The 26,785-nt window shown below is 33.8% G+C and overlaps 1 protein-coding gene across 28 annotated transcripts in view; it reads right to left on the bottom strand.

Moving 5' to 3' along the window:
- Positions 1-1,129: 1,129 nt before the first annotated feature.
- The window catches only part of LOC128155947 (voltage-dependent calcium channel type A subunit alpha-1-like), a 110,657-nt gene continuing 85,001 nt past the window's right edge, over positions 1,130-26,785 (bottom strand). For 15 of the 28 annotated variants that reach the window (XM_052817869.1, XM_052817871.1, XM_052817866.1 and 12 more), the window contains 22 exons: positions 24,590-24,686; positions 24,167-24,327; positions 23,844-23,987; positions 23,079-23,280; positions 20,968-21,132; positions 18,450-18,608; positions 16,178-16,261; positions 15,735-15,764; positions 14,087-14,209; positions 13,773-13,838; positions 13,257-13,348; positions 12,919-13,075; positions 12,643-12,770; positions 12,115-12,317; positions 10,668-10,778; positions 10,383-10,492; positions 10,219-10,236; positions 7,350-7,468; positions 6,848-6,938; positions 5,598-5,744; positions 4,758-5,070; positions 1,130-3,941 (listed from right to left, as the gene is read on the bottom strand). In XM_052817869.1, coding sequence (XP_052673829.1) covers positions 3,007-3,941; positions 4,758-5,070; positions 5,598-5,744; positions 6,848-6,938; positions 7,350-7,468; positions 10,219-10,236; positions 10,383-10,492; positions 10,668-10,778; positions 12,115-12,317; positions 12,643-12,770; positions 12,919-13,075; positions 13,257-13,348; positions 13,773-13,838; positions 14,087-14,209; positions 15,735-15,764; positions 16,178-16,261; positions 18,450-18,608; positions 20,968-21,132; positions 23,079-23,280; positions 23,844-23,987; positions 24,167-24,327; positions 24,590-24,686 — 3,655 coding nt within the window. In that variant the 3' untranslated portion in view covers positions 1,130-3,006. Of the gene's footprint in view, positions 3,942-4,474; positions 4,507-4,757; positions 5,071-5,597; positions 5,745-6,847; positions 6,939-7,349; positions 7,469-10,218; positions 10,237-10,382; positions 10,493-10,667; positions 10,779-12,114; positions 12,318-12,642; positions 12,771-12,918; positions 13,076-13,256; positions 13,349-13,772; positions 13,839-14,086; positions 14,210-15,734; positions 15,765-16,177; positions 16,262-18,449; positions 18,609-19,914; positions 20,023-20,967; positions 21,133-23,078; positions 23,281-23,843; positions 23,988-24,166; positions 24,328-24,589; positions 24,687-26,785 lie in introns of all 28 variants that reach the window. The other 13 variants (XM_052817861.1, XM_052817862.1, XM_052817878.1 and 10 more) reach the window with 7 other exon arrangements.

Raw genomic sequence — 26,785 nt, 5'->3', positions numbered from 1 at the left:
TACTCTACTGCCTGTGTCTGCAAATGAAGTTTGTTTTGAAGTTAAGGTCAATTTTGAATGATGTGTAGTATTGTGTACATTCTTTGAAATATGGATTTAAAATACTGGTATAATATTCATACTTTATTTTGGTTAAAATATTTTGGTTAAAATACCGTACACAATGATTTATGATAATTTTATTGCATTCTAAAATCAAGATTTATATTAAGATATCCTTTTTCACTATTTTATTTTTTAATTATTTATTTTATTTTTTTCTGCCTTAATGCTGTTAATTTTGACAGGTAATCAGATAATAACCCCATTCTGTTATTTCTGAAAAAACAAATGTTATTGTAAATTTAGAAGAAAAGGATGAGAGAGCAGAACAATTAACCCCCTGGGATTAATTATCTTGCCTGCTGCAGAAAGTTTAGAGGATTATCTCTATCTGTCATAAGAAGATTAATGAACACCTTTGTCTGCAACTGATGTTTGTTTTGAAGTTGAGGTCAACCTTGGGTGATACAATGTATTTGCGTTCACTGAAGGCTTGCATTTTATAAAACACCTGTTTAAATCTTTTTTAAATACACATTTAATTTAGTTTTTTTTTTTTTTATAAGACATGAGGTTATCCCTGTTTTATGCAGATACAAGGTTACTATTTAGAGTTTTTGGACATTCAGGAATTATCTTGAAATTTTAGAAATACAGTTGTTACTTATAATTTTCATATTTTTTTTTTTTAAATGTACCGGTAATCAAATTAAACTCTCATTCCATGAGCTGCACCCTTATATTTACACTTTAATTGTTGGATGAAAATCATATTCAACTTCAAATCATGAGATCCTATATATTGCAGTTCTTTACATCTTATGCCGGGCATTTATTTTTCATCATTGTTAATATACAGGGGATGGAATTCAAAGGCTTTTTTCACTTCTGTATATTAATTGTCATAGCGGGGCCCTTCCTCACTGGTCAGTTTTCTAGTTTTATTTATATTTGAGAAAGTTGATAAAATTCAGAAATGTATTAAATAAATTTGAATATGGTATTTTTAAGTTGACAAATCTGTTGTATTATCCTTTAATGACACATTCTTGGTAGGTATTAAAAAAAAAATTTTAATACACACAAACAAGAGACGACACTTTTATTTTTATCATCAATAATCTTTATTATTGACATGTATAGATACTGAAATATTTTGAAGCATTCAAAAAATTGAGAAGTCTGAACCATAATCTATTAAAGGACTGAATTATACCGCACTACATAACAATGAAATGGTTAAAATGTTACATTTGATTCTCCAACAAATATTAAAAAACAAAATTTTGTAATTAACATGCATTAACTATATCATATCTTTGGAATGAAACATAAAGGCATAATTGTAACTAGGGCCTTGTGTCTTTATAGAATGCATGCCATAACTGATGAAAGGAGATAATCCACTCAATAGGATGGCAAGTTTTTGTAATGCATTTTTCCGACTGAAACCTTTCAATGACTTGCATGCATGAATAACAATGGCACACTGAACAGAAGTATGGAATACATGCAAAAGTACTTCAAAGTTTTTTCTCTCTATCAGTTTATTATGACATTTCCAAAGTAACAAAGTTTGATTTTCAGAAGGATTGACTATAAAAACAGCTTTGAAATTCACAAGAGCTCTGAAGTATTTATATATGCTGACTGAGCATGCCAGTTTATACGCACAATCCCAAAGAATAGAGTTTGATTTTCAAAGTGAATGACTAAAAAAAGTGTCTTTGAAATTCAATTTCACAAAGTCGCTGAAGTACTGGTTCATGCTGAATGAACATGTCTGCTCAGCTTATGAGAAATCTTTCACACTAGACTTGTAATGCTGTGCTTGTAAAAAAAGGTTAACTGTAAGTAAGCGAATATCAAATACTAGGGGTAATGATGTTGTGCAGTGATACATATACAGTGTCGGCTGTAGGCCCTCCACTTTACATAACACAGATAACATTCAATTAGAAAAAGAGACAGGTGTGTTTATATGACTGGGACTTGTTGCTCATGTAAGAATCAATAAAAAAATCTCCAGGTAAGAATATCACAATAAATTATTATATAATCTCATAAAATCCACTCAAATATCACAAAACATTCTTTGGAATGAATCGAATACACCCAAACAATGAAACATTCAATCTGTTATATAATAATGAAGTATTAAGTGAGCTAACTTTTGAACATATACATACAATACATATATACCCATCTCATTTATATGACAGTCCACTAAATACTTGAAAGAAAATCTCTCATACCCGTACAATGTATAACATGGATTATTCGAGTACACTATATATAGCCTTTATATTTTAACAAATGACATGGATAAAGAATCTTGCTTTCATTTGATATTACAATGTAATATAATAACCTGGGGTGGGGGTGGGGGTAATCCTGTCAACATTTGACAGTATTAAACTTGTAGGTGCACATTACACATATACAACTATTTAATGACTAGAATGTCAGATAACCCTGTAATTCAGTAAACCAAGGAGAGGGTGGGAGATGGATTGACTGTAACATGATGTGCAGGATAAAAACAACTTCTGTGATAGATTATTACACATCAAGATAAAAATGAAAGACCTGTGCTCTTGTATTAGCATTAAACCATATCAACTGGTCAAAAGCTCATTTTTCAACAACAAAAAGTCTGGCATACACATAACAAGCTTTCAACTGCAGTAATACAGTAATAATGAAAACATTATCTATATATACTACTAAATACAGTCTATGATTACTATCTTGATGCAAAAAGAGCTATATAGTTTTATAAATACAAAAAGGACATCTTCTCCTGCTCATTTATCTGTGTTGACAGTCATACAGTAGCAAAAGCACATACATGTGTCTGTACAAACTAACATTGCACAGATTTCACTAAATATTCAGAATGATAACAAGCAAAAATCACAAGATTGTCTGGTGAATCAAGTCATTCTCTTTACTTTGTACTAACTAACACCAGTCAGATTCCGACTCATCCGAATCGTTATTTAATGGAATGTTACTATCACTGCGCATCTCTAACTTCTCCGGTTTCTTTTTCCGAGCTTTTATACCATTAGGCACTGAAGTAGAAGGTCTTTGCCTGCCTCTACTAGCACTTGAGCTTGGCTCCTCAAACTCACTCGCCAAAAATTTAGTTCTCTCACTAGAGCTTTTGTTGACATCCGGAGAGTGACTACTGGACCTGTATTTGTTGAAGTTGGAGCGGTCCCGATTCCACTGGTCACCGTTGTTGGAGCGCCTCCCCACCTGGGGTAAAGTCTTGGACTGACTGGAAGAAGGAGCACTCACTTTGTTCAGATTATTTCTCTCTGTGGGGCTGTAGGGTTCTGGCCTTCCAAACTTCCCTGGGGGTGGGGGATAATGGGAGATGGGTGGTGGAATATTTTTGCTTTTGGGTTTGTGTGTGGGGGATGCACTCAGTTTAGGAAAGTTGATATTTCCTGGAGATTTCACCGATTTAGGAATAGTTGGGGAAGGCAACACTCTAGGCATGTTCTCTTTCAGTTTTGGTTGAGCAAGATTAAGAGTAGAAGGCTTAACAAGTGGCACATTTGGAAGCTTCCTGGACTGCTTCTTGGGTGGTGTGGAAGCAGGACTAGGACTGCGCGACCTGTCCGTCAAGTTGGAAGTGCCATAATACTCATGCATTGGGGTCTGGGAGGGGGTGGTGTTCGGGGAGGGGCTCCTTGACCTAGTTTCTAGGGAGGTTGACCGGTAGAAGGTGCTATCTCTGTTGGCATGGCGTAACGGCTGGGGGCTGGGGGAGGGGGAACACACCACCTTCTCCTGTGAGATGAGGGGTGGGCGGCGAATCAGACTGTGAAGCCTCTGGGAAGGGGAGTTGGGTAGACTCATACTCAGACTGTCGTCGTGGCGTGTTCCTGTGAGGAAAATGTAAAACTCAGTCAGAAGTGAAAAATAATGACAATCAAAGAGCCCTTATATGATCAAAATAGAACAACTTTTATATTCTATACAGACTTCAAAAATAATCTGTGGCAGGATCTTTATTATTTGAAAACAATTAAATCAACATAAAATGAAAAAAGAATTAAGAAAATGTGATACAAAATGAAAGTTCCAAAAAATCTTATATTCATGCTCATGAAACCCAACCTTTTAAAAGGAAATGGAAAAAAAATATTTTGTTTTGTATACATGTACAGTCAAAGAATGTACTACAATTGAATGTACGACATGTATAATTATTCATTATTCTATCTTAATTAAAATTAGTTAATGAAAACTTGTTTTAAACATATTTTATAAATCATTACCGGTAGTTTGTTTTTTACTTTCAATCATTCTTTAGAAAATATTATGCACTTGCAAGTAAAAGCAACAATGTAACCAAAATTGTTAATATCATATAAAATGATGTTATCCCTCAATCATAGAAGCGATTAAATGTTACCACAGTCCAATGAATGTTTTTCTCCCATTCTTCTAATAAGAAAATCAATTGAATTACAAATAATACCAGAAATCTCTGTGACTACAAATTAATAATGCCTAACAATTATTGGTGCAATTTATCTTTACTGCAAACAATTCCTGATTTGAGTGAATTTCTGTATTTGTGCAAAAAAAAAGAAAATCTACAGCTAGGGAGTAAAATCTCATTCAAATTATGATTTGTATGATAAATAAAACAGTAATTTAGAAGTATGAAGGTGAATAACTGCAGCATAATGTACCTATTCCAAATCTCTTAAGTCTCTCTTGTTCAGAGATGTAATGAGCCTGATCCACAATGTTGCTGACCGCTGAAGCGAATCCGTAATCTCCACCACGCCGAGGGGACATGGATCGTCGCCCCACCAGGGGAGAGGATGTTGGGGAGTGGAAGGCCCGAGGCATGTTGGGAGAGCGGGGGGATATAGGTGAGGCGGGGAGGGAGGGGGACTTGTTACCCGAGCGTAGCGACAAGTCAGACCCTGCACGAGTCAAGTTGGTGTGTCCAGCTGCGTGCTCTGGTTTGAGTCCAGAAGAGAAGTCCTGGCCCATTGACTGTAGGTGAAATAAATCAAATTTATAAATATAGCTGACAACCCCATGGGTGTGCTGTGATTTAGGCAAAGTAACATTTACGAGTCAGAATATCTAGCAATGGGCTTTAACAGATTACAGTTCGATTCCATGTTTAAAAATCCTGAAATAAGGTATTCACATAAATTAAGAGAGTTCTAATAGTACTTAATACCCACATAACCAGAAGTCAAATAAAAATCTATACCACATTACATATAAAAGGGAAAAGCAAATGACACTTATCCGAAACATTTAGATCTACATCTAAATCAAATTACATGTAAGCAACCAAGTTGAGTTAGTGCAGATTTCTATTTTCCAACACAAGAATGCTTAAATACTCTAAACACCTGTAAATAATTTGGATGAAGCTTCAAAAATAAATCAAAAGCATAAATAGAAATACATGTTCAAGAATTTCCAGTCATCTAAGCCCCATCACCACCTGTTGCCATGACTATGAACCCTGACTACGACCCTTGACCCATAAAAGCCTTAGTGGATACCTCTGTGGGTTGGTAGTAGTTGGGCCCTGTGAAATGTACCCTACGTTTATGATTAACAGGTGATGATATGGAGGATATTGCATCATCTTCATCATGCATTGTGAAAGTCGTGTTGATGTACCAAGGTCCATCTTGTTTGTGACGTGCCTGCACAATTTTAAATCAATCCTAACATTTTCCTTTAATACAGTACATGCTACTTATCCTCTTATAGACTTGACTCTATAATTTCATGTCTTGACATATTTCCTTGCAAATGTTTCCAAAAATCTTCTCTACAACTGGATAAACTGAAAATTATATATGTGTTTTTGGATGCACTTCAACCAGCTTCCAGAGAATGTTTTAAATGGAGTCCAACAGTTATGACTGAACAATTCAACTTTATCAATAATTAAAATGACACTGGATTCCTAAATTTCATGAGGATAAAAACTAAAGCCACTCGCTATTCTAAAATTTACATCCCTAGAAACATCAAATCAGTTTTATCTGAACAAGTCATAAATAAAATTATCGTTTGTTTGGAATTGCTTCCCGCCTCATTGAAATACCCCCAGTGATAAAATTTCAATTACAAAAAATTTAGAACTTTTTTTTCTATGGAGATTTTAATTTTATAACAATTTTAATTATATTTAAACTTCAAGTTTGAAAAAAAAATTCCCTCCCTCCCTTCGGCATCGGGCGACATAACACTCCAGGGCCTTCCTGTCACCGAGGGACAAATATTCTGGTATTGTCGCCCGAGAAGACATGTAATATATGTTATATAACATTTTTAAACAAATCAAACTCGGGTTATAAACATATTTATTTAATTCACAAGGCGAAGGAAAATGTTTTTAAAACACTCACGCTTGAGTTTATCACTTTTGTCGTGTTTGCCGAATTTTTTTCATCAATTAAACTATCGAGTTCATCTGAATTTAGATGAACAAACCGTAGACGTTGGCCTGACATGTTGAAAATTCGCAGATCTGTTTACGTTTGCTTAGCAACTGGCTCCTTGAATTTCGAACCCGACGTAATTAATATGCAGAATTCTTGCACGCGATGGTGATATTACAGTTTCGGGAGGGCAATATAACTATTTCCTGTGAAATATAACTGTTTCCGGGAGGACAATATAACTGTTTCCGGTGTGATTCAGCAATTTTCAGGGCATAGTAATAAAATTATCTCATTTGTGACATAACGAGAAAACTTATTAAAAAATGGTATATAACAGATTTTCACACACAACTTACCTGGACACTGGTTGCATCCTGATTGTCTCTCTTTTTCTTGCTGCTGTTCCTCCTTAAGAAGCTGAAGGACCGATTCCAAGAGAGCCTATCACTGAAAGAACCACACAGATTTGTTTTAAAGTAATTCCAAGTACGGTACATTTGTCTTGCTATACTAGAACAAGATTATTCCACCTTATACATTTTGATGGGTAAAAAAACTTTTGGGACAATAAGGGCCAATTTAAGTTTCGCCTCAGATTTGATGGAAAATATTGCACACTTTTGTACGTGTAATAGTAATAAAAAAGAAAGACATTTTCTTTCAGAAAATATTAAATTGTTTAAAAAATAAATTTAGATGCTTGAGACATCCCTGAGCCTTAGACATTATCACTCTGTAAGCAATGCATCTTGTGTGTTAATCATTGATAGGTAATGAAGTTACATGTCTCTAGGTTAATTCAACAAACCAAGTTTTGTACATCCTGTGACCATGACTTGTCATTTACACTACACGTACCTTTGGTCCCCGTAACCCCCATCATCTGAATGCTCCGAGTCGTGGTTCAGGCTTGTATCTGAGCGCCTGGCGGGAGTTTTGACCACTCCCAGCATTCTCTTAAAGAATGACTGAGGTCTCTAAAGATCAAAATCAAATCAAGCTTGATTAGTCTCACTTAAGTACACAATTCATAATAGTTAGCTATACATGTATTTCCTTAGCCATTTTACTCTGAAAACAACAAATGCAGATAATAGTAACAAAACAAAGACAGAAAGAAAACAGCTTGAGAAGAAAATAAATCACAAAACAAAACTGGTTTCAGAACATATAATAATACTATTACACATTATTTTAGACATTCACATTGATAAAGAAAAGAAAGAAATTTGTTTGTGTAAATTTAAAGAGGACTGTTCATCAGAGATAGAAAAACGAAGAAGGTAGTAGAAGAAATAAACAAAACAAAATGTACCTGCATTTATTGCTGATTTCGTGGATGACACTGCAGTTGTGAGTGCCATATTTAGACCCATTATTAATACATTAGTACCAAAACCAGATGAATTCAGGATTTGTATGAGTAATAACACCCCAAAACCCTAGAAGCTTATAATTAACCTGTTAAACTGCCTCTCTATATAAGCTCAGGATATAAATATAAAGAAATGTTAAGAGCTATTGAAACAACTTTACGTCAATTAGATTAACCAGCATATGTGTATCATAGTTTATTGAATATTTTGCATAACTTAGTATTTTAACACACTACAGTACATATTATTATAACTAAAGCTATATCAATACTGCACACACGATTTAATTAATGGTAATTTCTAGGTTTTTGATGATCTACAGTGTTAAAACGATCAAGAACACCAGTGCATCTACCACTGCTACTGTTTTATTATTTACAGCTTTTACCCATGCAGTTATTGTTTAATTCTTTTCTACTTCTCACTTTTCCAATCTACCAAAAATGTCATCATAAATTAACTAGGTGCTTATATATGCTTGTGATCAAAATTTCATGCAAGATTATAAAAAAATATCAGAAAATTTGATACGTAATGGCCTGGGAAAATGCCCTTTGTATGAAACAATTTTGTGCATAAGAAGGTTAAAATTTAAAGAAACAATTTGTAAAATACATAAATTTTTGAAATTTAATTTGAAATAAATGACCACTATATATACAGATACTCAATCTGGTGCAATCATATGTCTTGAAGGCAGTGCTGTGGAGAAAATATATGACTCTCTGAACACAAAATGGTGCGAGTATTGAAAAACAAGAGGCCCAGGGGCCACATCACTCACCTGAGCAACAATTGTCTTAACTCTGATAAAATAAGCATTACAGTATCAAAATATCTTGACAACTAAGTACAGTAGATCTTGCTAAAAAAATTGAAAATCGGCCAATTTTTATCCACTTCTTTTTTTGGTAAATACTAAGCCCCTTTTGTTGTTGTACCTCTAAGAAGATTTTTCTCTAATCTCCTATATACCCCCCCCCCCCCCCCCCCCCATTTTGTAGCCCCACTTTTCTTTAGGGAATCATTTAGTTTCATCAAACTTAAATCTGCATAACCTGAGCTTTCACACAAAGTACTGGGTTTTGGACTGAAAATATCCAAGAATATTTTTAAAGATTTTCTCTATATAATCCTATGTAAAAATTCAACCCGCCACTGCGGCCCCATCCTACCCCGCAGGGACCATGATTTTGCAAACTTGAATTTATACTACTCAAGGATGCTTCTACACAAGTTTAAGCTTTTCTGGTCAAATAGTTTTTAAAAAGAAGTTTTTTAAAGATTTTCTCTATATATTCCTATGTAAAAATTCATCCCCCATTGTGGCCTCACCGTACCCCGGGACTATGATTTAAAAAAACTTGAATCTATACGATCTGGGGATGCTTCCACTCAAATTTGGGCTTTTCTGTCCTAATAGTTTTGAGAAGAATATTTTTAAAGATTTTCTCTATATATGAAAATTTATCCCCCATTGTGGCCCCGCCCTTAACCCCCAGGGACCATGATTTGGATCTACACTATCTAAGGATGCTTCCACTCAAATTTGAGCTTTCCTGGCCTAATAGTTTAAAAAAAAAATTTTTTTAAAGATTTTCTCTATATATTCCTGTATAAAAATTTATCCCCCTATTGTGGCCTCATCCTACCCCCCGGGGACAATGATTTGAACAAACTTGAATCTACACTTCCTGGGGATGCTTCCATTTTAAATTGAACTTTCCTGGCCTAATAGTTTTTGAGAAGAAGATTTTGGAATAATACCAACAAATTTTCAATAATTCAATTGTCTTCCCTTTAAAGAGGGCGTGGCCCTTCATTTGAATATCTTGAATTCCCTTCACCCAGTGATGCTTTGTGCCAAATTTGGTTGAAATCTGCCCCGTGGTTCTGGAGAAGAAGAAGAAAATGTGAAAAGTTTACAACAATGTCGCGAACACCAACACCGACGGACAAATTTTGATCAGAAAAGCTCACTTGAGCTTTCAGCTCAGGTGAGCTAAAAAACTAAAGAGTCACCCCTGCACACCATATTAGCCATCAGCAAATTTCTGGTCTGACTGCCACTATCAAAGAGAAGTCAGTTTACAGTAGACCAGAATATTTGAAGATGACTGTCAAGACAGATCCAGGTCAAGGTCATTTAGCCATTGTAAGAATGAACACAAATTCCACTAAAAGATTAATTTGAATGGCCAGGTAATAATTCTCAACCTTTATTTGACTGGATCTGTCTTCAATAACATGCGTCAACAAAAAACTGGACAACAATTAGTAAAGTATTAGACAGAAGTGGTTGCAGAATTTGGGTCAATGTCGGCACTTGGAGTGTCTCCATGGTTACTAACCTCCTCTTTATCTTCAACCTATATATAAAGGTGGAGTTCAAAAAGTTAGCGGAACACAACCATCAGTTTCTTCACAGTTTTCAGCATCAACAACAATGGACAATTTTTCCAACAAAACATTTTTTTTTGGCCTGAACAAAAATGCAATATCCTTTAAAACTTACCATTTTAAGATTGTTCATTTTGGACTGGCTTGACTTGTATGCTCTCCAGTTTTCAGCAATGATCAAGCCAACATATATTTTGCCAACAGTCATGTGATTATCATTTAATTCTGTGAAAAAAAGGTAAAAATATATATTCAAAGGTTCATTTTGCTGTTGTTTTTTGTAACCTTTGCCTTTAAATGCTTAGAAATAAGACATCTGTCAAGTAATAATAAGACACGTACTAGATTTTTGTTTTGTAATGTTGAATATATGTTAAGAACAGTATTTCCCCCTACATACCACTGTTTGGTGGCACCAACAGATTGAGGAGTTTCTTCTTACGGGCTTGTACAGGCCACATTTTACGAATGAGTTCTCTCAACTCATCGTCAAGTTTGTCCATTTCTTCAACTAAAATCAGTGAGTGTCACATAAATCTGTCATTTAATCAATCAGACCGAGCCTTAAATAAACTAAGAAGCGACATGTCCCTATTTTTGGAGCATGTTTTCTATTTGCACATGTACTACATCAGAAAATTTAAAGTACAATAAGCAATCCTATATACCCATGTTTCTTAAAAAAACTAGGGATGTCAACGAGTACCCGGTTAACCGGGTACTCGATCCAACGTCCGAGTATCGAATACTAAAATCGGTACTCGGATGTATAATTTTTAATATTTCTAAGTTTATTTGATAATGCATTAAAACATCGGTTTTAAAACTTAAAATGTCCATTGCACTTGTACATACAGTAATTAGGATTTCCTATGCCTCTAAATATGCTAAATGACCGTTATCGCCTGTGGCAGTGTTTATATAGTAATTATCGTGACCAAGATGACCGTTATCGCCTGTGGCAGTGTTTATATAGTAAATATCGTGACCAAGCACCTGTTACCTAGCTTTTCTCACCTTTGGCTGTCTTCTACCCTTATTTCTGGCTTACTTTAGTGATTTGTTTTCACTGAACATCGTTTATATAATCTATTATATAAATTAGATAGCACACAGTAGAGAAATTGAACAGACCTAAAATGCCGCCACCGAATTCAAAGGTCTGGAAATATTATAAAAAGATATATTTAAAAGAACTGAAGATTCAAAAAACGTAAAATGTCAGCTGTGCAAAGTAAACTTATCCTATGGGGGGAACGACAAACATGTTAAATCACATTCGTCTTTAAAAACATAAGGAGGAATATGACAGGCCAGAAACTCCAGAAAAACAACCGACTTTATCGAATTTTGTCAATTCTCCAAGAAGCCTTAAATTCTCGGGAAAAGAGACAGATGATATTATACGTGCGATTGTTGATATGGTTGTGTTTGATTACATGCCGCTACAAAAGTGACCAAGGTTTTACAGTTATCAATGTACTTGTTCATATTTATTCACACTTTTACCGAGTACCCGGGTACTCGATCGGAAAAACGTCCGAGTAACCGAGTACTAAAAATTGACCGATTTGACATCCCTAAAAGAAACCCATTTTTTTGCAGGATTCTATTTAAGTTACTTTATGATGAAGGAAGATATATGTACCTATATATGTACCCATAGTTTGCTCACTATTTAAATATGTATTCTTATATTAGTATCTTGCTCTCAATCCAAGTTAACCTTTAGAACAATTATCTCACAATAACATAATTTTTCAGAAAATAAATCTAAATTATTAAAATAAAGATTACATTTCATGGAATTTACTCATCACAATAAGAAAGGAGAGATGGCTACTTACCAGGACCCATTTTGATGCTGAGGGATTCTCTGATGAGAGCAAATAATGTAGTGGTGAAATGGACGGTGTTGTCACTAGCAACAGGCATATTCATTCTGATCAACTTCCTGTATGCAAACTTGATCGGACACTTCTTCCCAAAGCCCACAGGAGGTTCGATGTTCTTTAACATTTCGTACATGTCTTGGTAATGGATTCTCCCCCTAATAAAAATAAATAATATCAGTAGTTTATAAAGTCATTGAATCTTCATGAGGAGTTTAACTCTTCAAGAAAAGTGATCTTTCAATTTTCCTTATAATGAGATACAATAGAATAATTACGAACACAGAAATCAGTAGTTTGGTTATTTATATGAACTAAACGTATTTTCTATTGATATTGAGTAAGAAATTAACAGTGGGTGTGCGTTGGTTGCTTCAGAAAGAAATTCCACTATGATAGCTATATGCTTGCTGAGCTGAAGCTCAATAACGAAAAAATGTGGTAGCGTTTGATTGGCTGATTTAAGCTGTGGGCGTGACTTACGTGGCTCCTGGGTCTATCTCAGCCCACTCCCTCACAAACTCATCCAGGTGATGGGGGCCAAGGATCGAGCTGTCTCGGGTCAGGTAGTCAAAGTTATCCATGATGACCGCCACAAACAAGTTCAACATCTACAACAGAGAGTTAACCACAGTAACTGGATGGACCTATAGATACTGCAAAACACTTGCTTTAAATCATCGAACGAGCTCTAGGATGAATTTCCAATGATATGTTGAAAACATCTTACATTCATTAATCATATATAAATTTACTTACAAGAAAAGAACTAAGAAACATGAAGGAAACAAAGTAGACATAGGCGATGGCCGAACTCCCGCAGGTCTTTGGTGGTTCAAGGTTAGACTCTGGGTCACAAGTTTGTCCCGACAGACATGCTATCATTATAGCCTGCCAATTCTCTCCTGTGGCACATCTGTGTGATGAAGATATAATCATTGATTACTTGAAGCAACGAAAGTAGAGATTCTTTCACAATTCTGTTTTCAATGGGAAAATATATGATTTAAATTTTAAAAGTTTTGAATATTATAAAAATGTAAAAGAATGATGAAATCGTGATCCGTTAATGTACAGGTCCGGGTCAAATTACATACCTAAACAGAAGCATGAGAGCATATAGGAAGTTCCTGAAGTTGTTGTGCCTGTTCAGATCTGTATGAGAGTCCAATTTGATGTTTCCAAACACCTGAAATGCAGACATTACAATCAGTACAAATCATTACATCCCAACCAATCCTAAATATTCCACAAAATTCACAAAAATCTTTGTAAAAAAATTATCTTTTCCCTACTTCATACCCAATAAATACGGGTAATTTTTTCTCCTATATTCAATAAACAATCAAATTCATAAGTTGCTAAAGGGTTTCCATATAGTGTAAATTCCTAATTAAACACGAGAAATTAATATCCATGTAAAATCGCGAGAAGCCTGTCTCGCAAATATTAAACTATCGCTTTTTATTTTTGGCCATATGTAAACTACATGAAACTATGATAAAATTTCGGCATTCGTGATTTACTGCTCTCGCAATTTGTTGGAAAACCGTTGAAACACGGAATTAAGTTCTTGCATAAAATAAGGAATCAACAGTACATAGACAATTTACCTGCATGCCAATAATGGCATATATGAAGAACAGCATGAGAATAAGTAGGCACACATAGGGCAGGGCCTGTGGATATAAAACGTCCAACATTTCATAAAATTGTACAGTTTTTCTAAAACATTTCTAAGATATATTGAAAGACTGAAAGACCATTTTCAATAATTAACAGTATAATATGAAGTGAATTCAGAGATTTCATATTTTGATATGCAGAAGTATTGTTCACAGAGATTATAAAAACTACCGTAATTCAGGAGAGAGAGAGAGAGAGAGAGAGAGAGATTAAAAGAGTCAAAAGGGGTAGAGATACTTACTTTGAAAGACTGTAAAAATGTCCACAGAAGCAGACGTATGGTGTAGCCCTGCCGGAGAAGTTTGATTAGCCTGGCCGCTCGGAACAGACGGAACACCCCCACATTGAAGCTAGAGTAGGTACTCTGTAAAAAACAGACAGAATATCACTCACAGGTGCTTGAACCCTAGAACAAGAAATCTCTATTCATTCAGCTACATGTAATTTCAAGAAAATTTTTATTTTTATTTATGTTGTAATAATGACAGAAGTCTAAATGCATAAGATAAATCAGATAAAGAGAATTGCTGAAAAGTAATTACATGGTTGATAATATATACATGTATATGCTACATATAGATAAAAATTATCAACATCCAGATTTATATATATATAGGTACACACTACTAGTATTTAAAGAAAATGTCATACATGTACTGGAACAATTCAAGCTGGAAGGGGAGGGGGGATTGAAATATTTGATTCTAGCAGAGATGACCTCTGTTTCATATAAGGACAGGGAGATAACTCCTACCACCAACACATGCAGACTAGCAGCATACAGTGGGCCTACATTTTGATGGAACCCCCCCCCCACCACTTCTTAAAAATTCGGTATAGTTTATGTTTATGTGAAAGAAAAATATTATTCTGCATAGTTTAGGTACCGTACAATTATCTAACCTCTAGAGCTACTCATGCAATGTTTAACATGTAAATTTTTTTAAACACATGCTATGGCAAGCACAGTTTTAAACTAGAATGCAAAATGGATAGTAGCATTTATCATAGTTTGTGGCCCTCCATTTTTGTACAGGTCATTTTGTGATATTTTAAAAATTGGTTAATTTCTGTGGTTATTTTTGGAAATATACACAATTTTCTTAATATATACATAGAACAGATACAATGTTTTATACTGAAGAACTAGGGTAAAAAAATGTCCTCTGATATGTGTGTTTTGTTTCTATATGTCATCTGCTAGTCATAATATCATTATACAAGAGGATAGCAACCATCACTGCTATGGTATTCCAGAGACTACAGAATTGTGTCCCCTATTTATAGTTTCTGAAGATTATAAAGGGTATGAAAGCATCAAATTCACTGACATCAAATTCTACCCTTCAAAGGTGATGGAACAGCAGCTCTACAGCTATAAGTACACTTGGTACTGGAGAAAAGCCAACTTCCATGATGGTGTAATTGTGACATCTAAAACTGATCTAACAACCGAAAACAGAGGAGTCTTCTCACAAACAAAAAAGTCCCATGATGAAAAGTGAGGTGCTTGAAGAATGAATGATTCTACAGCAGTGCAGACCACTATAGATACAGCGGTAACAGAACTCTAGCCATTATTTTATTTTTTTTGGTAGTTTACTTCATTTTGTGTTTTCTTAATCTAGGAAGGTCTTCAAGAACCATGCAAATCTGATGGAAATGCTAAACAAATATATATAAATGTAATCAGGTGCTTTTGCAATACAGTATGCATGTCATTTTTTTTGGGTGTGAAAATATGGATTTTGGATTTGAATACATGTACTTGGCTTAGGAAATACATGTATTAAATGTGACATGCTTATTTCAATCAGATTTGAATATAATCTATGGTGCAAAAATGTAAATCGCATTTTCTTTCAATAACTATCAGAAATTAAACAAACCTCTCCATCCACTTTTGGAGATAATAACTCCTACAAAGGGTTAAGTAGACAATATTCAAGTTTAATCTTAAGTAAAATTTAAGTGTCACCAAAAGAAACTGGGGAAAGAAATAAATGTACTCTCTCTGAAAAGTATTTGTTTGAAAATCATGAAGTTAACAAGAATGGTCTTAAAAACAATAATTTTTCACTAATTAGCTCATTTATCATTTTTATTTTCATAAAGATATTTTTTTCATTGTGTTTATATGAATACCAGTGGTACATGCAATTTTCCATGGCATCACTTTCTAAAAATCAAATAAGATACAGAAGTTCCAGTCCTATGATTTCATAATAATCTCAAAAGCCATATATATACATAAACACATAGCAATGATACAGTTGAAGCTGCAACAAAAATTCATATTGTTCAATGGCCTCCAGCAGTGAGATTCACTTACCCCAAATTCATTCACTAACACATCAATGATACTGCCCACCACTGTTATGAAGTCAAAAACATTCCAAGGGTCGTGGAAGTAATTCTGTTAATGGAAATCAAAAACCCATTAAGATTATCTTAATGTTTTTAATAGAGTAAATCATAATAACCTTCGTTTTTAAGATACAATTTGAAAATTCTTATTGAGTGATATTTCATCAAAAATTATATCTTTAAAATATTAGAAATACAGAAAATTATTGTTATAAACAGTTAATAATGTAATTGATAAAGTTATTCAATTTAACTCAAAATCTTTTATATTATTTTTTACCAAAAAAATAATAAAATTACTATGTACATGGATATTTATCGTAAAGGAATTAAAAATATCAATTGGTATAAAAAGATAAACTGGAATAATGAGAATGAAATTATTAAAAAAGCAAGTAAAGAAAAAGCAAGCAAAATCTGGATGTGGACAAAAATGGTACTGTAAAAGTGGTTATTTCAAGCTGGTCATTAAGTACACATTTTCTATGGTCAAACAGTTGGCGTGGGTATTAAATATGCGGATGCTTGATTAACCACATTAAAGTTGCGATTTTTTTACCATACACGCAGGGGTAATTTATGCGATTTTAAGATTACCGCATAACTAGTGTAAATTTCCCCCACCCGTAAATAACCACTTTTACATTATGCAGATTCCTTGAAAAACCAAATGGATGCAAATTTACAAAGAAATTTCAATTCAGCAATTAAATACAAGATTTTACTTAATTGGCCAAACATTGCAATTTATAATTTTTTTTTTTTACGGAACCTTATACTTACAAAATATGTACATGGGTTCTTTAACAAACGTTGCGAACAAACTATTGAAATATAAACCAACAACAGAAAGTATAGGTTGCTTAGAAACACTTGTATATGAATGGATATAGATACAAGGGGAAGCCCACAACGACCGCTTCACAATTTAGACGACTACACGTAAGCAAATAAAGGGGGATCACTCTGGATATGCCTTCTTTTACTCCATAACCTTTCCTTCAGCATAACAAATGTGACTTTTGCATATGGCAATATACTTAATAGCGGTTTTTTCCTAAATTACATAGTCAGCCACTTTTTACAAAGACTTCTTCAACTCTAGTGTGTGAATATCATAAACATAGATGCAATCGTATTTTCTACCACAGTTTGAATTTTTAAAAATGGGTTTCCCTTACCAATATTGATAACTTTTATTTTTAAATTATTTATCCGTTTTTGGTTTTTTAATTACTCAGTATATGTTCTCCACAAAATTGAAAGCAATATGAGCTGCAATTTTATGATGAATTTTATTTTAACGAAAATGTTATTTTCTACTAAAATGACAAAAATGTCATGGTTTTTAAATTTCTTTTCGTCAAATTTTTGTGAAAAAACCTGTTAAAGAGCCTTAATTTGAGCGAAATTGAATTATTGTCGTCCTGTACAAAAATTGATTTGCTATATGTTCCTTAGATGAGATATCTTTCTTCTAACAAAAATTGATGATTTTTTCCAACCTTATTTATCATAAAAGTTTAAGTTACATGCAGAATTAGGATACTAGCAGGTTTTTACAGCAAAATAAAATTCTAAAAAATACAGCTCATATTGCTTGAAGTATATGTATTTTTCAATTTTGTTATTAGTAAGTCATTTTACCACCCACTTCTGATCTAACCTACTCTCTCATAGAGAAATTTATATTTCTCATTAGTTTTGAAATTCATCCAAAAATTCCACAAAGATGTTCCACATATTAACTATTTAACTGTACAGAGAAAGACTCAGCAAAGCGACAGAGGAGAGGCAATAGCAGAATAGAGAGCATATATATATAAATTGTATCAATATAAACAGCATAAGGCAAATCAGTTCAACAGGAGCCGAGTAATTTTCTCAAAGAAGGCAAATCCCGAGTCTGCTTCAACGATGTTTTCACAATGACAACACCCAATTAGAAGGTCCTGTCAACACATTTCTTTGATAGGAGCATAACTTGAATCTCACTTGAATCTCACTTAAGTGAATCTCAATCTCTTGAATTTGTAATGAATTGATTTCGAAACTGTTCTGTTGAGGCAGGATGATTTTTCTTCGATTTTTTTTCTAAAATGTGTTGCACTCCTAAAAGGTTGACACATGGGTAGTTTGTCCATGTGAATAATAAAGGACAAATATAACAACTTCTGAAATCAAAATGTATAACAACGTACGAGACGGAATACTGTGTACAAATTGACATTTCAAACCTTGATTCCGAACGCGAGAAGCTTCAATACACACTCAATAGTGAAGAGGGTGGTGAATATTATATTTATCGAAATCAAAACTCGTTCGTATTTAGGCTGTTCTGGATTTTTTTGGAATTCAATGCCTTGGCCCATATCCACACTACTTTTGTTGCTGAACTGAAATCAAGGCAGTTAAAAATGTTTGGTTTAAAGAGGTAGCAAGAGATTCTAAATAATGTGATGGTTAGCAAATTCTGCTACAACACTCATCAAAATGCACCTACAATCAGAGACAAAATACACACATGACTAAAGTTTCTCAGGGCAGGGTCCGTTTTGAAATTTTAGAGCTAGCACATCAGTATCATCAACTCAAAACTCATTGTACGATGTATAAGAACTACTGGAAATTGAACAGATTATCAACTGCCGTGATGGTTTCAACTTTGGTCATTGTGATTTAGAACAGCCATACAAACTTCATGAAATAAAACTTAGGAAAAGTAATGCAGAGCATAGAAAATATAGAGCGAAATGAACGGTTGAAATTGGACAGGTCTGCTTCCAAAAGCCTCATACAATGGACCTGTCACCATGTGCATCCAGTGATTGATGAAAAGAGCTGACAAGATCTCAAAACTGTCTTGTGAATCTACTGTAAACCATTCAGTGTTGATTCGCTTTCAAAAGAAGGATTTTTTTTCATTAAATGATACAAATTTTACCAAAAATATATACAGACGTTCAGTTCCCCATTCAAAGCCACTTGATATTTTTCACTTGAAATTAACTTGAAATTTCAAATCAGTTTCCCATTCAAAGTCACTTGATATTTTTCACTTGAAATTAACTTGAAATTTGACTTGAATTCACATGTATTTTGAAATCACTTAAATACGAGATGGTTTACAGTATTCCTTATGGTGCACAACGAACTCAAGTTTGTAATTCAAAAGTTTTAGAAGGATACCAGAAAATGGTGACTTTTACAACCAACTCTTTGTTTAAAATAAAATACTTTGATTATAAGGTTGATATAGTCAAGAATTGTGTCACCATGATCACGTACCATTCTAGTGAAATATTTTATAATCTAGTGATTTTTTAATAAATAAGTGATTACAATATATGCATTTGTTAATTGCTATAAATATCTAGATTATAAAATACTTTTTAGGTGATATATTAATCCATACCCTTATAAATGAATACAAAATGATCATACATTTCATCAACATTTGAATGCTCAACTGGCAATAACAATAATTCTCCAAAAGTTAAACCTCCTCAATTTTATTGAACACCAAACATCTGAATCTATGTGGATTCATTTCAACTTTGTCAGACATTGATTTATTTTAGTTCATGCAAAGTTGTTCATTTTTTTTTTTTATGGGGTGTTGACAAAATGTATGATTATTCCAGTAAGTTGAAGACATGTGAGAAATGAGAAATAAAAGAGACACCCTTGGCCACTGGTTACCTTTCCGCACCCTATTAACTTGAGGGTACATTCTATTGAGAACATGATCGTAAATCCCATATTTAGATACTTAAGGATATCCTTGTATCTCGCACTCATGCCCTCGAACTGTGAACGAACAACATAGGACAATAACTTATCTGCAAATTCATTGGAACATAGCCCTATAGTTAAAAAAGATTTCATCTCATTTTATTTTTTATGGGAAAAACACTAACCATTAACTAAACTTGTACAATTAATCAGAGGTTTATTCCTTTATTAAAATATCTGGACTGGAGGTAAACGTTATCAACACCATTTAAATAAACAGCTAGCTGTTTGTTAGTTCTTTCATCACATATACAGGTAAGCATGAGAACTTATATAATTAAAACTGAATTAGCATTAATGTTGGTAATGATAATTAAATCTCAATTGTAACATCTGTGTTGCAGGAATTAGTTTATCAAAAACAATTTCTTTCAAATCTTCCATTATAGTATTAGTTGTGGGAAAAGAAAAAAACGAAATATTAATTAATTTTTCATGAAACTGAATTTTCACTCAATGCAGGCATAATTATTTCTGAACAAAATGATGCTCCAATTTTACCTTCAAGCTGTGAAAGGAAATAGCACATTACAAATAGCACATTACAAAACAGTATATCATCATTAAAAAAAAAATTCTGTATATATTCCAAATATATATGATCAATATTCATCTAGCTTTTAACAACTGTCTTTCTGTATGTACATAAATAATGCAATATATTTCATTCCTGTAAAAAACTTCAAACTTCATTAACATGAAGAAGTGACATTGGCCTCTTACACTGACCAGTAATCTAAAGTACAAAAAAAATTGTTTATAAAATTGAAGTGCTTCATTATCTCCAATGACATTGAAGTGGTCAAGGTCAAGGTCATCAAAGGGGACACCTGAGATTAGGTAATCCATCTACCTTGACATTTTACTAAGAACTATATATGATGATCATAGGAAAGCATGTTTGGAAGAACTGTGATTAACAAATGAACAACAAGTAGAAAGTGGCCGACAAAGACGTACCTTCATCATGAGTACTATCGTGTTTAAGGCGATCAGAGTCATCACAAAGTACTCAAACTTGGTCGACACGACGAGCCTCCAGATTTTGTACTTGATGGTCTTTTTGTTTTTTGGCATGTATCTACTGGTGGGTCGGGCATTCACTGCAAAGTCTATACATTGTTTCTGTGGGGAAAAGATAGCAAATGTCAGGGTTATACATGTTTAGAATTAAAGAATATATCCACATGTAAACATCTGTGTTAGCTTTTACAGAGATATTTGAAAACTATTCAAATTCTAATTAAGTTGTCATTCAAAGAACAAAAAAAAAAGAAACCAAAAAAAATTCATTCGGATGAACATAAATTACCAATTAGTCCACCATGTATACCGGCATGCTGTTAAATCAAGTTGTCAATATTGACTTGTTATTTATTTTATATAACTTTACATGCATCATTATTAAATTTTTGTAAAAAACAATGTTAATCATTCTACCATAATATTTATTTCAGCATATAGACATACAGTATATACAATATCCACTGGACTAAATGGTCCCAACTCTAACCTTATAGGTAAACATAAACAATTAACTTACAGTGTATACATGTAATTTGAATAACTGAACTGTTAAATTTGTGGCATAATACCAGTGTTGTGATGTGCAAAAACGGTGTACTTTAAAACTTCAATAGTTGTTTTTAATTTCTAAGTAATGAATGAGCAAGAGTGCTGTAACATTTGATATCTGGAATGCTGTATATGGATATCTCTTATTGAAGGGAGCCCAATACCATGTAACAATTAAGGTGAATAGTCACGTGAATGTACAGTATTTAGAGACAAAGGACCTATCTGCTCCATACGTGTCCATTCCTGCCAAAGACTGCGAGGTGATGAGGACAATCACACACACCTCCCGCCCAGTAATACATGGTGACACTGACTCCCAAAGACCGACATCTAAGGATTGATTCCGAGAGCTAGCTAATTCACAACACTCACCCTTAACCATCAGTGAAAGCAAGGATCATGTCCTTCAATGAACTTAGTTATTGTTGCTCGAAAAATTAACGGAGTTAATTACTTTAAATTTTATTTCTATAAAGAAGTTAAATAAATCCTGATATCTGTACTAGGTATTTGTAATTTACTGCGTAATCATTTAAAAATTTGTGAGGGCCAATTTTCGTGGACTTTGGGTCTTTTGCTTATTCGTGGGGATGTAATTTTGTAGATGCGTTGGTTTTCAGTTTCAGTAACAAAGATAAATCTTTCTAAATTTGCTTTCGCTGGGAGTGTAAAGGGGGGGGGGGGGGGCGGCGGCTACCCACAAAAACCACGATAAATTAAGCCTCCACGAATTCTAATGATTCCACAGAAACATGTGAAGCAACATGTCTACTGGCTAAACCACAACCTCACTATTCACATGTAGCAGTATATGTTGCCACATATCACTTGAATTTCTGCAAACTTTCTTTGACTTATACATTTAATGTGACGTTATTTGTGTTGTTAATTGTACATATAAAATGTTAATCTGTCTTCAGTACATTTATTTTGATTCACATCAAAGGATATTGAGAGTGACTTTAATACACATATTCACCTGAAACTACTTACGTCTATTGATGATAACTAAAAATGTCATTAATTCTCAATTACTTTCTACAAATTACAAGTACACCAAACAAGTTGCTTCAAAATATTACAAATAAGTCACTTAAAATGACCATACCTGCAGTAATATGTAAAGGAAAAAGTTGAGAGTCTAGATATCAAGCTCACTAATTACAAACAAATATAAGAGCAATATCTAATATGTAATACATTAATGTATCTCTTATTCATGTATATTAAAAAAAGATGTCTTATGGAAGTAAGAAAAGAGAACTATACTATAAAAACAGATGGCTTATAAAGAAAAATAAAGGAACAGAAGAATCTTTATTATCAAAAAGTAACCAATGAATGAAAAAGAGCATTAATATTGTCAAATATACTACATAAATGTGCAGCTTTGTTATCCTAACTGATAAACAAAACTAAAGAAACTTAACAATTCAAAAATCATTCTTTGTTTAAGTGAGAGAAGGGAGAGTGTGTTGTGTGTCGTCACTCACTTGATTTTTATCTAACTGTGCATCCTCCAATTCTGCTTCACCTTGGTCTTGAAATGTGATGATAATTAAGGCAACGAAGATGTTAACGAAGAAGAATGGGAAAACAATGAAGAAGACCACGTAGAAGATGGCCATCTCCATTCTGTTGCCAGGCTTGGGGCCCTGGTCCTCGTAGGTCGAATCCATGGAGTTATGGAGGATTCTGCAAAGGGAGTAAAGACACAAGACATGACAGCCAAACCATCATATCATGGATTGATAAAATTATCCTTTGTCCTCTAACGTACATTTACAGTTAAATATGCAGTATGGGCAGATAATGATCACTAATTCACAGAAACGATAAAAGTTTTCCCGCCAATACCAATCATAGTTATTTCAGTGCTCATATCGTATACACTACCAAGTTACACAACAAGTTTATTTCTTCCTTTACATGATCAGTTTTATTTTTTTATCTGCATTTTTTGTTGTTGGGTATAATGGATAATTCAGTTAAGGAACAGTTTATCATAATTGAAGAAATAAAGAAGCTAAGGAACAGAACAATCTTTGAAGTTCGAAAATGTGCAAAATCTTTTTCATATAATTTGTATGATCGGCATATGGGCCAAAAATAACCAGTACACAGTAAGCGGACCCTGCTAGCTTTAAACAACGGTACTGAAGTACTTTGAAAACTCTTGTAAGGCAACAGGGTTTATTAATATTTGGATCTAACCTCACCTACGTCCAAATTGATTTGTGAACTTGTATTAAGCTTACCCTGGCCATCCCTCTCCGGTGGTGACAGTAAACAAAGTCAGCATGGCCTCAAACAGGTTGTCGTAGTGAAAGTCACGCCGCAGCCACTCTCGATTCTCTACGGAGGGTGTATCTTCAAACTCTTCATATGAAAAAAACTGGCCCCTAAAAGAAACTCATTATTATTAAACATAATAACCCAGCTATCCTTCTCAATGTGGTGAATCCATCTAATATGCAGAATACTGCAAACCCTTCGAACCTTACATATACCAGCATTGGCAAAAGGCTTGAGGTTAAATACCTCCCCTTCCTGCTCACTAAGTTTTGATTTTTATACTGACCTACATTCTTCCTCTGTGCTTTTGGACTCGTCTGTACAGTAGAAAAATTTCCCTTTGAAAAGTTGGACTGCGATGACAGCAAAGATGAGTTGGAACAGCATGTACACGATCAGAATGTTGGCGACATTCTTCAGTGAGTTTACCACACAATCAAACACAGCCTATTGAGGAAATGTGGAATGAAAAATTAAAATAAAGCTCAGAATTAACTAACTTTGTTGCAAGGCACTATATTGATAGGGTTATCTCAATAATTTTAAGAGTCTAGCACATGAGTGAATAGGATATCAACAGTCCATTATACTACTTCAAAAACTCAGTTTAAAATAAATTAGTTTGAGCAGCTTGACTAACTTGACACACGTTTGGTCTTATCTGATACAATAAACGCAATAAATACAATGAAATTCAGGAAATACAAACCTTCAGTTTTGGGACTCTGTTGATGGTTTTAAGCGGACGCAGCACTCTCAGGACCCTCATTGATTTGATGGTGTTTAGGTTCTTGCTGGCTGTGTCGCTGCAAAATACAGAACCCACACTGAAGTCAGAGTGACTACACAGCACTTAGAAGTGAGCAACAGCTATAGTGCTGAATACACTGAACTAGGAGGCTGTGAACACTGAGAGAATACACAAAGTTAGAGGACAGAGACATCTTAAAGGTAGATAACTTGTACAACATTGTAGCCGAGAACTCACTACAGTTATCTCTCTTTGAATACATATGACATCACTACACAGTCTAAATTTCTACTCAACATTTCATATGAGGGAAAATTCCCTCATCTCTAATGATTAATTAACATTTTCAACCTCAAAATTTTGCATAAAAATGCTATGCAATTGAAAAAAAAATTCACAAAACAAAAAGGAAGAGCAGAATGTTCCTTTAGCTTCACTGGGCCAGCTGCAAAGCTTGTCCAAAAAATTGTGTTGGGAATGGGAGGTGATGGGAGAAATCTTCAAAAAATGAAATTTGACTTAAATATGTTCATAAGCTGTGTGGTACACCGTCATTCAGCACAAGGTCATTCCCACCATACATTGCGCAGCCTCTGACTAGCTTAGCGGGGAATTGCGGTGCAGGGTCACGTACAAAACGGTCAAAAATCATATACTGTAGATAAATATAGACATTTACAAAAATGTACAGCTCACAATACAGGACTGTCCACTTTTGTCATAGATACATGCATGGTTACCATGGTAACAACATGTGTAATATATTCATTATATAATTAACTTCACCACAAGGACAGTAACTGTGTATGTAACAAAAATGTAGAATTCAAAAATAGAGTGCATTAATTGTTAGCAGCATATATATAATGTACAACTTTATCTGTCCTTACACCGCTTCCTTAATGCTGTAAATACAAAATGCTTCCTGTAAGTTATGCTGTAAATCCTTTATACAGCAAAAACATGTGTCCTATTACAGCATTACTGTAGTATGTTAATTACATTCTATAAAATTTTAAGTGATGGCCATGAAATACAATAAGGTATTGGACCTTTACGGTTACATTCTTTACATTCAATCTGACTTCTCATTAATTTCATTCATATATAATACCTTTTGATCTTCAAGAAAACATTGTTAACACACTGAGGTAGCAATATAATTAATGTCAATCTTTCAGTATCTTGATATCTTTAACTATAATGACTTATAATTGAATCAATAATTTTTCAAAACATCATGAATATTGGAGGGTATGAATTTGAATCACATACAACATCTACCAAGACCAAAGTACAAAACCATGGCTTCTTTTTTTAATTTTTAAAACAAATTAAATGAAAGAGCAATGTGACTTCTAGGAAAACATAAACCGTTGATTAGTGAGATTGGTTCTATAGAGCTAGGTCTCAAAATTCAGTTTTAGCTTTACAAGGTAGTAAGCATTTTATCTTCTTGACAATAAGTTTGAAAAAATTTTATTTATCAAGAGGGAACCTCTTCTCCTTCAACTCCTCAAAATTTCAAAGTAAGTTCAGCTCTGAATCTTTAGTCCATTCCCAACATACAAAAACTGACTCTTTGATAATTAAAAAAAATATTTTCAAAATTTTACAAATATGAAAATAAAAAACGCATCATCGCAACCTCAAATTTCTATCTTGTTACACTTCAAGGGTTCAAACAATGTAAAAAAAAATGTTTTTCAAGAGCAAATTAAAATCAAAGTACTTTTAGTACTGAAAAGCGCTAACCTAGCTTTGTTCTAAAGGAACACAACATTTATATTCACAAAAGCCCGTGCAACTATGTGCGTAAACCCCTGAAGCTGGTTCCCTAACCAGTTAAAATGATGTATATTTCTGCTCATAGGGGGCGGTTATTTGATGCATCGTAAGTAGAAGTCTAACGACAATAAAGCACTTAGCTATGCTTAGCACTTTAAAAACAACCCAATAATTCCAAAGCCTGCATTGCTCTTCCATAACACAGTGTCTATATATAGTATGACTGAATGATCCAATGAGGTGAGGTGTCTCAAATGGCATGTCACAGGGGGTATCAGTGCTCAGGATATACACATGTATGCAAATACGATGCATAACAATTATTGACTGTCAGAAAATCAACAAACATGTCATCTCTTCTTGCTT

Source organism: Crassostrea angulata, chromosome 7, assembly GCF_025612915.1.
Source record: "Crassostrea angulata isolate pt1a10 chromosome 7, ASM2561291v2, whole genome shotgun sequence".
NCBI classification, from domain to species: domain Eukaryota; kingdom Metazoa; phylum Mollusca; class Bivalvia; order Ostreida; family Ostreidae; genus Magallana; species Magallana angulata.
The sequence above is the reverse complement of the archived record's forward strand: the minus strand, read 5'-3'. Positions and strand labels throughout refer to the sequence as shown.